The 17,135-nt window shown below is 43.4% G+C and overlaps 1 protein-coding gene across 3 annotated transcripts in view; it reads right to left on the bottom strand.

The window, feature by feature from the left end:
• The window catches only part of NRG2 (neuregulin 2), a 293,165-nt gene that overhangs the window by 73,516 nt on the left and 202,514 nt on the right, over positions 1-17,135 (bottom strand). For all 3 annotated transcript variants that reach the window (XM_038412862.2, XM_043520453.1, XM_043520452.1), the window contains one exon: positions 4,093-4,213. In XM_038412862.2, coding sequence (XP_038268790.2) covers positions 4,093-4,213 — 121 coding nt within the window. The remainder of the gene's footprint in view (positions 1-4,092; positions 4,214-17,135) is intronic.

Here is a 17,135-nt window from a genome sequence, read left to right on the forward strand (position 1 = left end):
GTTTTTAATCCACACTGTTTTCATTGCATCTCCTTGTGTGTTTTATGGAGAGGCAGGCCCAATCCACAACGTTTACCATCCTAAAGTCTTTGTGTGTTCCCAGCTGGGGTTTTGATTCTGGTGCATTTTCTAATGTTAGGTAATTTTAATTGTATTTTAATTTTTACATTTTAATTGTCATAAACAGACTGCTGTGATTCAAAAGTATTTTAACAGGCTGCATAATGAATGGACCAATGCCCTACAACTCCGCTACAGTAGAGATGCGGGTGGATTTTGGGACAGGGACAGGACCCATAATGTAGGGTGGAAAGGCTAAGAAGTATGGATCAAACCATTTATTCCTCCCCTCACCTCCACCCAACCTTCTCTTTCTGAATTCTTCTCTGAACTTGTTATTTTCTCCCTCACCTGGAACCAGCTTTCCACCTTTCTGCAGCTAATCAAACTGTCTTGATAGTCAGCATACAAGCACATTCTGAAAGTATTTGCTCCATAGTCCAATCTTTTGCTATTCTGTAGTGGAAGTCAGTTTGTCTATCACCAACCACCTACACTAATAATGCCTCATTTTATAAGAAAAAATAAAATGATCTGAGTTAAACTATCTGAAATTCAATGCATATTTACAAATCCAGATGTCACTAGTTACTAGAGAGCTAGTGGTTGCCTCCAATTCCCCAGGGACTGTAAATGACACTGTCCTGAAATCCCAAACTTGCCATATTCAGTCCCTGATCAGTGTTTAAAAAGTCCTGCTAGACCAAGGGACCAGTAGCAGATGTAATGTCCTGTATCTGAGGACATCAGGACCAGAAATGAAGGTGTTACAGTGTAGGAAACCTGGGGTTCCAGTGATACAGGGCTTTCTTTCCAAGCTCTGGCAGGTGAACAGTGATATTTTGGACCTTAGAAATCACTTAATTCTGATCAGTGCTTTGCTTCCCCTCCCCCCCCCACACCCTTCAATCCCAGCACACTTTTAGCAGCCAATAAATTGAGACTCATTAGAGATGAAAACCAATGCATCATGCTATCTGAAAACAAAAACTGCAGCTTTTAAATGGTATAAATCTCTCTAGTATTTATGTCTATTTCTAGTGGTTCATGAGGGTTTGGCTGCTAAAATCATGATGGAATTCAAGTTAGGAAAAAGACTCCATAAGACAGCAATCACAATGTCCTAACTGTAAGGAGAACTCTTTCAGGACTAGGCTAGGACCGCTTTGGCAAGACCAATCCAAATACTTTCAGACCAGTAAAGCTTTCCTCTGCACTGCTCCTGCACCAGTGATGTGAAGGGGGGGAAAAGAAATCTTGTTCCCCTTCTTCCAAAGGGGATTTTCAGGGTGCTCAAAATGGCACCATTAAAGTCCAAACTGGCAACATGCCAGGAGCCTGAAGATCATTTCTGATGGGCATGTCATGGATGTACTTCATGAACAATAAAATGTGTTCAGTAATAACAGCTGCATACTGATTTTGAGCCATAGCTGAGGAAAATGGGTATAGCATCACTGAGATGAAACAAGCTATACCAATTTACACCAGCTAAGGATCTGGCCTGTAAAGTTAAGCGAGCTTCGGTTGCAAAGAATTGTCTAGTAAGTTTCAATATGTATTTCACACCGTATAAAAATAGAAATAGGCCCAATTTGCCAAATTCAGATCTGGATTCAAGCTTCCCCAAAGCAGGGGGCATTCAGATCTAAGATTTTGGCTCAGCTCATTGTTCAGATGTAGTCCCAAGCCACAACTATTGGACCTAGCCATGGAGCTGAACTTTCTCAATGTTTGATGGATATTTGGATCCAGACTTGTGGTTGGGGCCAATCTCTCTATCCTGTGACAAGACAGAGACTATTTTTACACTGCATTTCCAATCTGATCCAGAATAAGGTTTGTGCTGCACAATAATCTTGTAAGGCATTTTATAGCTTCTCCTGCATTTACTCCAGGGAATGCTAAGGCTAAAAGGGCCTGATTTTATGAGGTGCTGAGCCAACACAATTCCAGCTGAAGTCAGTGGGAGCTGAAGGCACTCGGCACCTCTGAAAATCAAGCCCATGATATATAAGAGCTACTGATGCTTTGCTCACATGGAAAGATTTGAGCTCACTGGATCAAGTATCCATCCAAGCTTTTCACCGCAGGGTTATAAATATGGGGAAAACAAGGCTCTTTGGCTGAATATCAGCTCTTTGCTTGTGAACCCTGCCAAACAAAGGAGTGCCAAAAGCATGCAAAATACAGTAGAAATAAACACACACAAAACTTAACCAAACTTTGTTGACCTTCCAAAATAGTTTTTAGTTTAGTCAGTTCAAGTACTTACTTGAAGCCAGACTTGTTGGCCTATCCCTGACTGAAACAGATCTGAGCAATTGCCATGTTTACTGCATGTTACAATGTAACAGGGGCTGGACAGAAAGCCATGGCGACTTAGTCTTCTACAGAATTCATCCACAGAGTCGATAGAAGAGCAATAGAAGAGCAAACCTCCCACTCCCTGCCTTGCGGGCGGTCCTCAACTTTGAGACCATGTCAAAGGGTGAGGGCAGTTTAATCTCCAAGGCCTTTTCTGTTCTATGCCTGTCTGTTTAGACTGCAAACTGTCTTGGTTATTTCTGCGGTGCAGACTTCTGATGCTGGCTGTTAGACTGAGCCCCTCAACCCATGTTTCACATAGGCTGCCAATGTGAAGCCACAAGATGGTATTAGCTTTGGGTCACTGGCCTTGTCGTTGGCCTTGTCTAGGTTTGAAACAGTGATCTAGAGGTGAAAGGCTCTCATGGCAGATTATCAATCCCCTAACCCATGCACTTTCCCTCCACCCTCTCAAGGAAATTCCATGTTTATTGATGTCTTACTATGGCTCCCTGAGCTTTTTGTAGGGCCTAATATAAAAAGGAACACAGTAAATACAACACTTAATTCCCTTTCACTGACGCCCAAGAAGCCCCTTTATAAACCAATTTTGGTGTGATGCTCGAGTTCTAAATGTCACATGGAAGACTCACTCACAAGTCTCATTCTTTAGCCTACTGGGCTGTGGGAGGGACAAGAAGACCCCTAAGGGAGAGGGGGAGGGGAGAAGGCTTTGAGTCACTCATCAGGGTCCCCTCTGGTTGAGAAGTGAGAATGAGATTTGCATGCTTCAAGGAAGGCCCCATCCATTCTTAATGGGGAGGACGGTGACTCTGACGCTGAACCTTGACCTAGGTTGGGGAGAGTTGCACAGGGAAATGCAGATCCCACCAGTCCCTGCAGCTGTGAGGGAAGGGGAAAGAGAGAAAATATCTTTTCAAAACTTCCAGCATAAACATATCCTTAAAGGAAGTTTCAATAGACGTGACCTATGGTACTTGGGGATAAGTAGGGCCCTACCAAATTCACTGCTCATTCTGGTCAATTTGACGGCCATAGCATTTGAAAATTAATCAATTTCACGTTTTTAAAGGTTTACATCTGAAATTTCACAGTGTTGAACCCTGGGGGTCCCAACCCAAAAGGGGATGGGATCACGGGATTACCACCCTCACTTTTGTGAACTTCCTGCGGCCGCAAGAGGTTCGCAGAGGTGTGTCTGATCTCTCTCCGGCTGCTGGGAGTGCCCCATCTGGGGGCTCCTAGCTGCTAGTGCCCGCTGAGTTGGGGAGGGACAGGACTTGCTCTTCCCCTGCACAGCTGCTTTTGGGGAGTGGGGAGGGAGATCAGATCCACCTCTGGGTACCTCTCCCTGCTGCAGGAAGCTCTGCAGGGGAAGAGCTAATCCTGTTCCTTCCCAGCCTGGAGACTAGCAGCTGGAGCCAGCGGAATGGTAGGAGCCCCTGGCTGGGGTGCCCCCAGCCTTGCCCGCCTCTCTTCCATCCAATAGCTAGATTTCACAGGGGAGGGCTTATTTTACTCTCTGTGACACGTTTTTCATGGCTGGGAATTTGGTAAAAAACACCCTTTTGCTAAACGTGTGCAGCTTAGCCAGCACAATCACCAGGGAACCCTCCAAGAGACATCACTTCTTCTGCAATCACAACTATCCCCAATTCCATTCCAGGCTATTTGTGTGTCGAAACAAGCACGACCCTCACTCACTTGCAAGACAGCTGATTGATCCCCTCAATGTAGTAGCACATCCCGCCATTGACGCAATAGGACTTGGCTGTTTCGTTGCATTTTCTGGCGTGTCCTGACCAGGAGGAGAGCGTGGTCGTTACTGCAAGAAAGACACAAAAGGATACACTGTTACTTCCTTTGCTTTGCAAGTCTGCTCCCTTAAGTGAATTTCAGTTGATTTGGTTGCCTGAGCAGAAGCCCCAGGAGCAACAATCCTCAAGCTGTGGCTTTAGACCTACACGCAGTTCTCATGGAGTTGGTGGGGTTTGAGTGACACTCTTCATGCTCCAATCACAGCATTAGCCCTTGCATACAAAGTGTGAGGGGGTGAGGGGAGAGTTCTGTGCAAATCCCTTCCAGCAGCCAGGAACCAGAGATGAGGAGTAAGAAAAAAAATTGTTTCCTCACTCTCTCACATCAACCCAGGAGGGCAAATGAGATGAAGAAATGCACACCCACCGTCACGCCCAATCTTTCACCCTCATCAGCCCAAGAGGAGGTCACAGACCAGGGACAGAGAGAGAATGTGTTGCATTGAGTTGCAGAGAGTCACAAAGTAGCTGTGATATGATGCTCATGCCCTGAGTTGCTGTATGTGCACTGGATCAGTATCCAATGACACTGCAGTGTGTGGGATGACAGTCATTATTTGGTGGCTCTCTGTGATTTCATAACAAAGTAGTTCTCCATGGCCTAGAGCAGGGATGGGCAAACTACGGCCCGGGGGCCACATAGGGCCCTTCAGGCATTTTAATCTGGCGCTTGAGCCCCTGCCAGGGATCAGGGTCCAGAGCCCAGGGCTTGCCCCGCTCCACATGTGCTGTGGCTCCGCACGGCTCCCGAAAGCAGCAGCATGTCCCCCATCCGGGTCCTATGCATAGGGGCAGCCAGGGGCTCCGCACGCTGCCACCGCCCCAACCACCACCCCCACAGCTCCCATTGGTCAGCAACCATGGCCAATGGGAGCAGCGGGGCAGTGCCTGTGGATGGAGAAGTATGCAGAGCCGCCTGGCCGCACCTCCACATAGGAGCCAGAGGGAGGACAGGCCACTGCTTCCGGGAGCTGCTTGAGGTAAGTGCCGCCTGGAGCCTGCACCCCTGGCCTCCTCCAGTGCCCCAACCCCCTGCCCCAGCCCATAGCCTTCTCTCTCACCTTGAACTTCTCATTTCTGGCCCCACCCCCGAGCCCGCACCCCCAGCCGGAGCCCTCACCCCCTCCCACACTCCAACCCCCAATTTCATGAGCATTCATGGTCCGCCATACAATTGCTATATCCAGATGTGGACCTCAGGCCAAAAAGTTTGCCCACCCCGGCCGAGAGACTGACATCCACCAATTGTTCCCAGAAAAGGGACAGCACAACCAGTGGCAGTACAAGCCCACAAATCTACCAGAACTCTGCCCTAGAGGGGCAGTCTCTATGGATGGAACTGTAATCAGTATTTATGGTCATTCAGCTTTGGCTTCTCTAATGAGACTACCAAAAAAGATCATGTTGATGCTTTCTGTGTTGGGGATACTTTTCCCAGCTGGGAATTCCCATATGGAAAAGTCCTCTAAAATTAAAGAAAGTTGAAACCAACAGTGTTCTACAGCAACTTAGTGAGATTCATAGAATATCAGGGTTGGAAGGGACCTCAGGAGGTCATCTAGTCCAACCCCCTGCTCAAAGCAGAACCAATCCCCAATTTTTGCCCCAGATCCCTAAATGGCCCCCTCAAAGATTGAACTCACAACCCTGAGTTTAACAGACCAATGCTCAAACCACTGAACTATCCCTCCCCACAATTTACAGAAATTACTGCAAAACCCTACAGAATGTAGTAGAAAATACTGTATTTCTTGTTGCCTTTTAACTGTCCTAAAGAATTCTACAGAAGGAATCAAATTCTCTGTTGATTTCTAGAGATAGTGAAAAAACTCACTGAATGGTTATTGTTGTCTGTTACATTTTACAGCACTTTCCATAAGGGTTGAACTGGAACCACCAGCTCTTTTCCAACAGGTCACCAAGCAGCCATCAGGTGGTAACTAATCCCATGGACTGCATTGAAGTCAGTGACCCGTGTAGTAGAAAGAGACAGCTTGAAGCATGGGCCTGAGGCCTGAACCAAAGTCAGCAAAAAAGTTATGCTATGAGTCAGGCCCTGTCAAAAGCAGCTGCTTGCCTGCAAGTCAGCGTCCGGTACACAAACTCAGCAACGGTATTGCTAGCATTGCTACACCACACACTGAATCCGTAAACACATTCCAACAGACGAGGACAAGAACACCCCAACCTAGCACACAATAAAATGGTTTGACAAAAGAGATTAATAGTGATATTTTGTCTGAATAGGACAGGTAGTGAACAGGAATGTTGTCTGAAACATCAGGAGGAAAGGATAAGGGGAGGTAACAAACATGTCATGAAACACAAAGTGATACGTAAATTGGTTAATCCCAGATTGTTTGTCTCAGTCTATAAATGGTGGGCTACCTCGCTTAGCCTTTTGTCTGGGCTAGGGCGCAGTAAAAAATCCCACCACTGACTGAGCTGTCCATTGTCACGGGCATATGTGTTAGTGTACTTGTAACCATTGAACCGAGGCATTAGGAATAAACCTGGCCAGTTTATTACTAAACCAAGTCTTGTGATCTTATTGGTCAGTTGATCGGCGCTTGCCGTATGAGCTAACTGGCGAGAGCCAGTGCACATACAGAAAGAACACGTGCATGGAGCCGAAGATCTGACAACAACCCGGTGGCAAAAGATCTCATATTCCTACTTCCCGACTTCATCCTCAGGGAATATGAGGTGAGCAACACAACAGCTACAAGTAACAACAGACTCCCAAAATCCTGCCATTTTGGTGATCCCCTCAAATAAGTGGGATGTTTTCACAAATGTAAGCCTAGCACAAGAACAACTTAAATGGTTTGATCTGCAATTTGATCTTACTTCTACAAGGACCCCTGCTGGTGGATCTGGCTTTGTATGGAGTCTCTCTCTGTCTCTCTGTGCTCATTAAGCTGATCAGATCATATACCGCCTCAGCTACCAGTGACCCAGACTGTTACTCTCACATTTTACTTTCTCAATTATATATAATGAAGTGGTGCATTTTGACACCCAGTGTTTGCTATTCACTTAGGCAACACGAATCATTTCATTCTCCGCTGTGCTGAGCAGTGGCTCAGCACCACCTGGGCTATGCTCTCAGCAATGCTATTTCTACACGGCACATCTCATAAGGGCTACTTTTCTAGTTGGCTTTCTTCAACTTTTTCTTAACAATCACCTGTATGTTTTCTAGCAGACAGCGCCATTCATCCCAAAGGTGGTTTTGTGGGTTTGGTATTTTTTTTTGTTTGGGGTTTTTGTTTGTTTGTGTGTTATTATACAGAGGAATTACTTCACCAATAAGAGAAATGCAGTTGACTCTAGGGTGCAACACAGCAGCTCTTTAACATCATATAGTAGAACCAAGCAGTTTAGAATAGAGAGCAACGAGCTCTCTATATAAATTAAAATAAGGAATTGTTCTAAGGGAGGCAGAATGTCATTTGGCTACAACTCTGGGGTTGCCCCTGCTCTTGAAAAAATGCCATGGGACCTTTATGACTATGACAGATTTTCCAAGCTGCTTTGGGGAATTTGATGCCCCACTCCCATTAAAGTTAATGAGAATTGTGTGTCCAAATCACTTTGGAATTTTGAAAGTCACCACTCTGTACATTTTGTGTCAAATCTAGGAAGTGGCTAATGCAGCACAGCACACCCTGGCCCAAAGAAGGGACATAGGTGGCTTTCTTCTGCATCAGAACGGAACCAAAGGAGCCGTAAATGGGAGAACTCAAACATCTCCTTTCAAACTAAAACTAGAGCAGCTGAGTCAGGTCTGAGCAGCCTTCTCCAAAAATCTTGGTACAAACCTACAGTGCAAAAGCAGAACAAGGCCATCAGTCTGCACAACCAAGTCATTGTCAATTATTAGCAAGCAGCTCCATGGCACTATTTTGGCAAAGTCAGACATCATAAATCATACAGAGAAAGTATATGCTCTGGAGTAAGTGTTCCATAGTAAACAAAGAGGATGAGGAATGGAGAGAGGGAAATAATAATGGAGTACAGAATCCATAGCCACCTACAGTAGAAAGCATATATATCACTCAATATAAAAAGACAGAGTTTATATATATAGCATTAAGGAAGGGTCAAAAGATATGGAAAATTCAGATAGTACTCTTAGAATAGGGCACAACATGGACTCTAACATAGATTCCATGTGATTTTAATTTGATTTTAAATATACACTGTTCTTTAAACAAAATGAAACAGAAATAAAACAGATCTTTCATAGTCAGTTAAAAGTTGCATATTGTGCACCTAAGAAGCAGATCTTTTAGTAGAGCTATTCCTGACTGAAAAATGCATGATTAGGTAGTTTTTCTAACACTGCCCTGTTAATTTTTTAAAAATCATGTTTTATGTTTGCATTATGATAAAAATCCCAAAATGCTTTACATGATATAACGGATATACACACAGTGCTACTCACTGGCACCACTTCATCTACCTCTGAAATGCAGCCACTTCTGGCGTAAAATGTAGCATCTATTCAGCAGCATGCAGCACAGTACAGAACAATTAACTGAGTTGTCAGTGTGAGGAATAACTTAGTCAACTGAAAATGCTGGGGGAATTTAGGTTGGTGGGATATTTTAAAGAATCCTTATTGAGGTTACAGGAACAAACCATCCCGATGTGTAGAAAGAATAGTAAATATGGCAGGCAACCTTCTTGGCTTAACAGTGAAATCCTTGATGATTTTAACACAAAAAAGAAGCTTACAAGAAGTGGAAGCTTGGACAAATGACCAGGGAGGAATATAAAAATATTGCTCGAGCATGCAGGAGTGAAATCAGGAAGGCCAAATCACACTTGGAGTTGCAGCTAGCAAGGGATGTTAAGAGTAACAAGAAGGGTTTCTACAGGTATGTTAGCAACAAGGTGGTCAGGGAAAGTGTGGGCCCCTTACTGAATGAGGGAGGCAACCTAGTGACAGAGGATGTGGAAAAAGCTAAATGTACTCAGTGCTTTTTTTTGCGTCTGTTTTCATGAACAAGGTCAGCTCCCAAACTACTCCACTGGGCAGCACAGCATGGGGAGGAGGTGACCAGCCCTCTATGGAGAAAGAAGTGGTTCAGGACTATTTAGAAAAGCTGGATGAGCACAAGTCCATGGGGCCAAATGCGCTGCATCCGAGAGTGCTAAAGGAGTTGGCGGCTGTGACTGCAGAGCCATTGGCTATTATCTTTGAAAACTCATGGCGATCAGGGGAGGTCCCAGATGACTGGAAAAACACTAATGTAGTGCCCATCTTTAAAAAAGGAAAGGAGGAGGATCCGGGGAACTACAGACCAGTCAGCCTTACCTCAATCCCTGGAAAAGTCATGGAGCAGGTCCTCAAGGAATCAATTTTGAAGCACTCTGAGGAGCGGAAAGTGATCAGGAACAGTCAGCATAGATTCACCAAGGGCAAGTCATGCCTGATTAACCTAATTGCCTTCTATGATGAGATAACTGACTTCTTCCTCCAGGCGTGGTAGATACACAGGAGGGTAGCGATAGGATACAGAGAGACCTAGACAAATTAGAGGACTGGGCTAAAAGAAATCTGATGAGCTTCAACACGGACAAGTGCAGAGTCCTGCACTTAGAAAGGATGAATCCCATACACTGCTACAGACTAGGGACCGTGTGGCTAGGCAGTAGTTCTGCAGAAAGGACCTAGGCGTTAGGGTGAATGAGAAGCTGGATATGAGTCAACAGTGTGTCCTTGTTGCCAAGAAAGCTAACAGCATTTTGGTTTGTATAAGTAGGAGCATTGCCAGCAGATCGAAGGCCGTGATCATTCCCCTCTATCCGGCATTGGTGAGGCCTCATCTGGAATAGTATGTCCAGTTTTGGGCCCCACACTTCAAGAAGGATGTGGAAAAATTGGGAAGAGTCCAGAAGAGGGCAACAAAAATGATTAGGGGGCTGGAGCACATGACTTATGAGGAAAGGCTGAGGGAACTGGGATTGTATAGTCTGCGGAAGAGAAGAATGAGGGGGGATTTGATAGCTGCTTTAAACTATCTGAAAGGGGGTTCCAAAGAGGATGGATTTAGACTGTTCTCAGTGGTACCAGATGATAGGAGAAGGAGTAATGGTCTCAAGTTGCAATGGGGGAAGTTTAGGTTGGATATTAGGAAAACCTTTTTCACTAGGAGGGTGGTGAAACACTGGAATGGGTTATCTACGGAGGTGGTGGAATCTCCTTCCTTATAGGAATTTAAGGTCAGGCTTGACAAAACCCTGGCTGGGATGATTTAGTTGGGGATTAGGTTCTGCTTTGAGCAGGGGGTTGGAGCAGGTCCCTTCCAAGCCTGATATTCTGTGATTCTATGATATCTCCTCCTTAAATGAGAATCACATTTCTGTCACATTCTGATCTGGCAGGATAATTCACAGATTTACAAGCAAATACATTAGATTAGACACATGTATATTTATATCTCCTGTTGTCTTGGGCCATTTGGTGAGTGGTTATTGAACTCAAAGGGAGTTTTGCCACTAGTTTCAGTGAGCACAGAAACACGTCCCAAGCACAGAAATTAGATTTGTAGCCATGAGTGCTTCCCCAATTACATTCTTTTCCTCACTCTGTTCTGAACACCTCACAATTACACCAGATGATCCAGAAAGGAAATTCCAGAACCATTCCACTTTGATGGGCCATACAGCACAATACAACTTTCAGGCCCCAGGTACGGAGCACCCCTAACGCCCATTGATTCACTTCACAGGATAGAGCCCTCATTTGGTACATGGTACAACCCTCTTTATCCAAAACGCTTTGTGAGACATCAAAAGCATTCAGATAACTGGAAGTCTGAATAGTGGAGAGAACAATTTATGGCAGTAGTGGCTGCAATTCAGGTGGTAGGATGCTTCAGTTAAAATAGGGGGATAGGAGAAGGTTTATATAGCAGCACCATTCACATATGAACTGCGTCCCAAAATGCTCCATGGAGTCGTGATGTCAATTACAGAAAAAAAGTGGTGAAACAAAAGCATGAAGAATCAATACAAGTGAACATCTTCGCCAGCACGCAGGTGAGATCTGAACGAATGCAGGCAAAAATGGACACAAACCACTACTTAGAGCCGACTGATAGCAGTAATATATTTGATATATATATCAAAGCAACGCAGACAGTACCCTCCCCATCTGCCCCAAGAAACCTCCATTTAGATACAAAGCTAGCAATGAAAGGAGAGGGAAATTAAGAGGTGGCAGCGGGGAGGAAGGATGTATTTTCAGATGAGATTTAGAAAGAGCTAGAGACCAGCTTTTACCAGTGCTATTATTAGCCCCATCAATAAGAACAATATCAAATATAGATATTCAGGGTTTAATTTAAAAAAACCTAACATTATGTAGCAAACAGAACATTGTGGCTGGAGCTGGTCAGAAAATTTTCAGTTAAATAATTAGAATGACAAATGTTACAAAGAAAAAACCTTGATATGGAAATGCAAAAACATTTTAATTGACCTGGTTTTTGGTTCATGAAATTTTTTGAGATTTCAGGTTTTCATCTCAATTGGGGACGGTAAAAAATTTTGAACTCTCAAAAGTATTTGTGGGCTGGGAAACCTTTCCTGCCCAGCTCAAATTGTGGTATTTTGGACATATGTGAACAGAGCTCTATTTATTGAATTATCTAGGAATCCAAATCTGCTACTCCTGAATGTAGTGTAAGAGAATAATCAAAAATTGTCTCTGCTCTAAAGTAAGAATACTGAGTAGAAAGAGGTAAATTTGGGGGGGGGGGGCTAATAGTAAATTAGCCAAAAAATATGCACTTTGGGGGGCACTGAAACTATTTGCAAATTTGGATCAAACTCGGCAAATAGATTTGGCTACAAAAAAAAAAATGTCAAAACATCCCATTCTGAAAATATTAAAACAAACAATTTCAAAATGTCATTTTGAAACATTTGAGAATGAAATATCAATTTGAATCAACATTCAAAATATTTCAATTTAACCCTTTCTCTTTTTTTTTTTTTTTTTTTTTTTTTTTTTTTTTTTTCCAATTTTTCACTTCCTTGGGGAAAAAAACATTCAGTTTTAGTTAGATACAGATCAATTATTTTTTCACAATTTTTGGTTTGGTCCCCGAATTGAAAAATCAATTGTTTGCTTGCTCTCATATTGACTTACGAATGGTACTACCAGCTTCCCCTTACACAAACTATATGCTTGGAAAAGTAGCTAACAATTGTGCAGGAAAAAGAATGGTTACTTAACCTACAGTAACTGATTATTTGAGATGTTCAAATACCTCACACCCTCTGCACAGGAATTTGGAAGCTTTTTCTCTGGCAATGTCCCCTAGGGGTCACACATGCGCTCTGCATGCTCTCGAGCTTCCCCTCCCAAAAGCATAGTGAGTGGGGCAACCCCAACCGCCAGCCACATCTTTCACCACCCAAAGCCTCAGTGATAAGACTGCAAGCTGTGGGCATGGAGGGGGGTCATGGGATCCAAATGCCCAACGATCACAGTTATGGAAAGTCAAGTAACCTCTCTTTCTTCTACAAGTTCCTGTCTGTGTGGATACCACTCATGGTGATTGGCAAGCTGTTCAACTCTTTGGAGGAGGGAGATATAGAGATTCCCTAAACAAAGATTGAAGGACTGGCTCTTCCAACTTGAGTATTAACTCTTAAGGAAGCCTCCAATGAGTAATGCCTAGTAAATGCATGAACTGGTAACCAAGTAGCTGCCTATGTGTTTCCATCAACGGAATCCTACTGCAGCATGCTGTTGAAGGAAAATGAGCCAAGATGTTCAAAAGAAGTTTCAGTTTACTGACCTCATAGTCAGTTCTAATACTGCTCACAACAGTTCTAATACACAGACCTCTCTCGACAGTTTTTCAGTCGAGAGAAGGATGCCATTAGTTCTGCTATCATAAGATACAAACAACCTAAGGGTCTCCCTAAATGGTCTCGTTCTCTTTAGGTGGTACAAGAGGGCTTTTCTCCTCCAGAATCAAAACTTTATATTCTGCATGTCAGATGCATGAGGTCTAGGAAAGAAAATCAGTAATTGAATATACAGGTTAATATGAAAGTCTGACACCACCTTTGGTATGAATTTAGGGTGAGGTCTAAATCTGACTCTGTCAGTATGAAAAACAGTGTACTAGAGTGGGAGGAGGTGGTGAGAGCTTGGATTTTGCTAACTCTGCAGGCAGAAGTAATAGCCACTAAAAAGCAGCTTTCATAGGTAAGTGTTGACTAGAAAAAGGTGATAATGGTTCAAAAGGCAGTTCCCTTAGAGCCAAAAGCACTAAATTCAAGTCTCATCAGGGAGGTATATTTCTAGCTGGGGGAGATATGAGATTCAAACCTTTTAGCAATCTGGCAACTGTTTAATGGGAAAGGACAGACAAATCTGTAATCGGTGGGTGACAAGCCAAAAATGTTAAATGTATATTAATGGAACTTAAAGACAAACTAAACTGTTTTAAATAAAAGGTAATCCAGAAGGAGTGGAATAGAAGAACAGGTAGGAACACATCTTGTCTTCACCCCCATCTGAAAAACTCTTTCATTTTGCCATGTATGTTTTTTCTAGTAGAAGGTTTTCTATTCTGCAAAAAGATTGTTTGTACCTACAATGAATATTCCTTATATTGGGTATTAACCAAAAATCTTCCACACTGTCAAGTTCAAAGATACAGGGTCCAGATGAAGCACAGACATTGTCCGGTCCTGGTAGATGAAGTGCTACAATACTGATGTGATACTAAATGCACCATTTCCACAGCATTATGGCTTCTTGATAAAGAGAGTCTGATCTTGCCTGTCCTTGTTTGTTTAATATTAGACAATCACTATGCAATTGTCCACAGCACTTGAACTGACAGACCCTGTAGTAGTGGAAGGAAAGACCTGAATGCTAAGCAAATCACTCTTAGCTCCAGTGCATCAAGGAATCCTTTATAGACTAAACACCATGCATCTGAAATGGATCTAGAGGAGTGCCCCACCCCTGTTGGGATACATTGGTGATGGGAACCTAGGTAGGATTTAGAGTCTGAAATGGAGTTCCCAGGACATATTGCTTGTGTTCAGGGACTCTATGGACCGGCTGTGCTATCTTTATTCTTATCCCTATAGGGTGGACACTTGGCCAAAACATCCATTTGATCCAGGATGGAAGAGGTCTCATTCTGAGCCTGGAGAAAGGGGTTAGATAAATACAAGAGCCATGTTGCCTAATAGTTTTAGGGAGACTCTTACATGGTTCTGAGGATGAGTCCTCCGATCTGCAATTAACTGGCAGATTCTTGGAAATATCTCTGGAATGGTGTGGAATTCTATAATATAACCCTTCTGGATGACCAGGAGAACCCACGGTCCATGGTTATTCCAGCTCAATCTTTTTTTTTTTTTTAAAAGGTGTGTGTGGGGGAGGGGGGGTGAGAATAAATTCAAGTAGATTGCATATGTATCCTGAACCTAAGCATCAAAAGTGTTACTTTTGAGGATAAGCAGATGGTAACAAGATATTAGATGGATCAAACAATTTCCTCTTCTGGAATCTTGATTTGTGTCTTCCTTGATCAAAAGGTCTCTGATGGAAGAAACAGCTTGAAGTGGCAGGTTGAGAACTCTGTTTGGTAGAAGCTGGAGGTCTATACTGCTTTCTTCTGAAGGACAGAGTGTAGAGACCAAACAACCTTAATGTGGCTTTAGAGTCCTTTAAAGAATGCAATGTGTCATCTGTCTTAGCACTAAAAAGATCTTGACCATTGAAAGGGAGGTCCCAGTAGTATAGTCTGGCCCTCCCTAGGCAGGCCCAATACAGAAAGCCAAGAGCCTCTTCTCATGACGACAGTTCCAGTTGCCATAAATCACATCCACTGAGTCCAAAGATGCTTGCTGAGATTTTTTGCAATCAACATTCCTTCAGAACAGATGGAAGTAAATTCTTATAACTCTGCAGGGAGTTTATCATAAAAGTCTGTGGTTCTGTCCTATTGCATGTAGTTATGTGTAGCCAGCATTGCCTGATACAGTAATTCTAGACACTGACCTGAAAGGAATTGAATAAATCTTTTCCCCAAATGACCTTAGCTTGCTGAGGCAAGGTACCTTCTGATCTGAAAGATCTCTTTGAACCCTCTTAGAAGTTGCTTTCATGGATTTCTCCAGGAGGAAAATCTTGAAGACACTCTGGACTCCAGTGTGCGTTTCTCAAATACCTAACAAACTCACACATAGATATTATATGGCTCTCCCTGAATAACTACCCTCCTGTATGACAAATGAGATTTAAAACCCGTTGAGCATGACCAAGACTTAACAGCCCCAAAAGCTCTCCACCACTGCTACCTACTTTTTTTTTCTTTTTGCCAGCAGACCATAAAACAAAAAAATCTAATAAAGTGAAAGCTAGCAGTCCATCGATCCTACACTATAGCTATTTAACAAAGAGGGACACAGAGAAGTTCCGACACTGTCCAAACTGGCTGGCAGTTGGGGTCTCCCTGTTCTTCATGCTCTTAAGAAGGGGTGTGCAAGAGCATGCTGATCACATGTGCAACCCCTAGGGGACGTTGCTAAAGAAAACCTAGCATGCTCCAGCGCAAAGGGTGCGAGCACAGCCATGAGTGGGATCCGCATGCACAGGAACTTGAGAAAGAATGTTATAGCTCATACATCAGATGTGATTTAACCCTATGACCACTGATTTTCAGCATGCTGCCAACCAAATTAATGCTTAGGAGGTTATAGAGATACTATATCCGTCGTCTCCAAAGGGTTAATTGATGCAGTTTGGACTATAAATTATATTTTATTTTTTATGAACAACAGCTACTGTTTATCAGAGCAAGAGAACAGTGCCAGTTAAGACCGGCTTTTCACCACTTTTTTTTGTTTTAAATAACATTGAACGCTGGGTTCATAGAGTACAGACACTTCACTCTCTCAATATTTAGACATTAGGTTTGACAGATGAATTCAGCTGGTTTGAGAGTGTATACAAATCACTTGCTCTGTATATGCCTAATGTACTTACTGATAAAACACAGAATCTGAGGTTCCTTTCAAACTAGTTTGCCCAATCCTCCATCAGAGATGAAGTACAGTGACTGGACCAAATTATCCTCTTAATTACACTGGTGTAAGTCTGGATTAACTCACTGATGTCCACGAAGTGACAACGATGTAGCAGAGCATGGGTTTCTATACTGATATTTACCATCTTCTCAGTCTAAGGTTATCTTATAACTGGCACTGCAATACCGTCAAAAGGCTATCATTTTAATGTCTGAACTGATCCTTAACATTGGGGTTTTGCTATTTGAAGTATTGTGAATGTTTCTGAGCCTCTTAAATCAAACTATGCGAGTCAGAGTAGACCTGCACTAGGCTGGCAGTTGATGGGGACGATTTCTGATTTTGGAAGTATTCTATGTCTGCAATTTTTATTGATCTGGGTATATCCCAACATTTAGATCTATAAAATGTTGCTCACTGAAATTCCCTCATCGTGTTTGTGAAAGAGTCTTGAGGGCACAACAGAGGAACAAGCCAGGTTTGTTTAAGTACACGCCAGTGCAACACAGGCTACGTCTGCACAGTGAGCGAGGGCCCTGATGCTGCTGCCCATGCACACATACTTGTGGAAGCTCAATGAGAGCTAGCATGAGTATAAATAGTAGTGAAGGTGCAGTAGCACAGGCAGTGGCACCAGAAGTGCAGCTAAGCCATGCTGCGTATGGACCATGGTTTTCAGGTGCATTTGTATTTGGCCCGGCTCAGCCTTGCCTTCGGTACCGCTACCCATGTCACTGTGGATACACCACTATTTATAGCCATGCTCGCTCCAAGCATGCTAGCACCTGTATGTGTACACAAGCAGGGGAACCATGCCCCTGGATCATAGGTAGTGTAGGCACAGGCGCC

The sequence above is a fragment of the Dermochelys coriacea genome, chromosome 8 (assembly GCF_009764565.3).
Source record: "Dermochelys coriacea isolate rDerCor1 chromosome 8, rDerCor1.pri.v4, whole genome shotgun sequence".
NCBI lineage: Eukaryota > Metazoa > Chordata > Testudines > Dermochelyidae > Dermochelys > Dermochelys coriacea.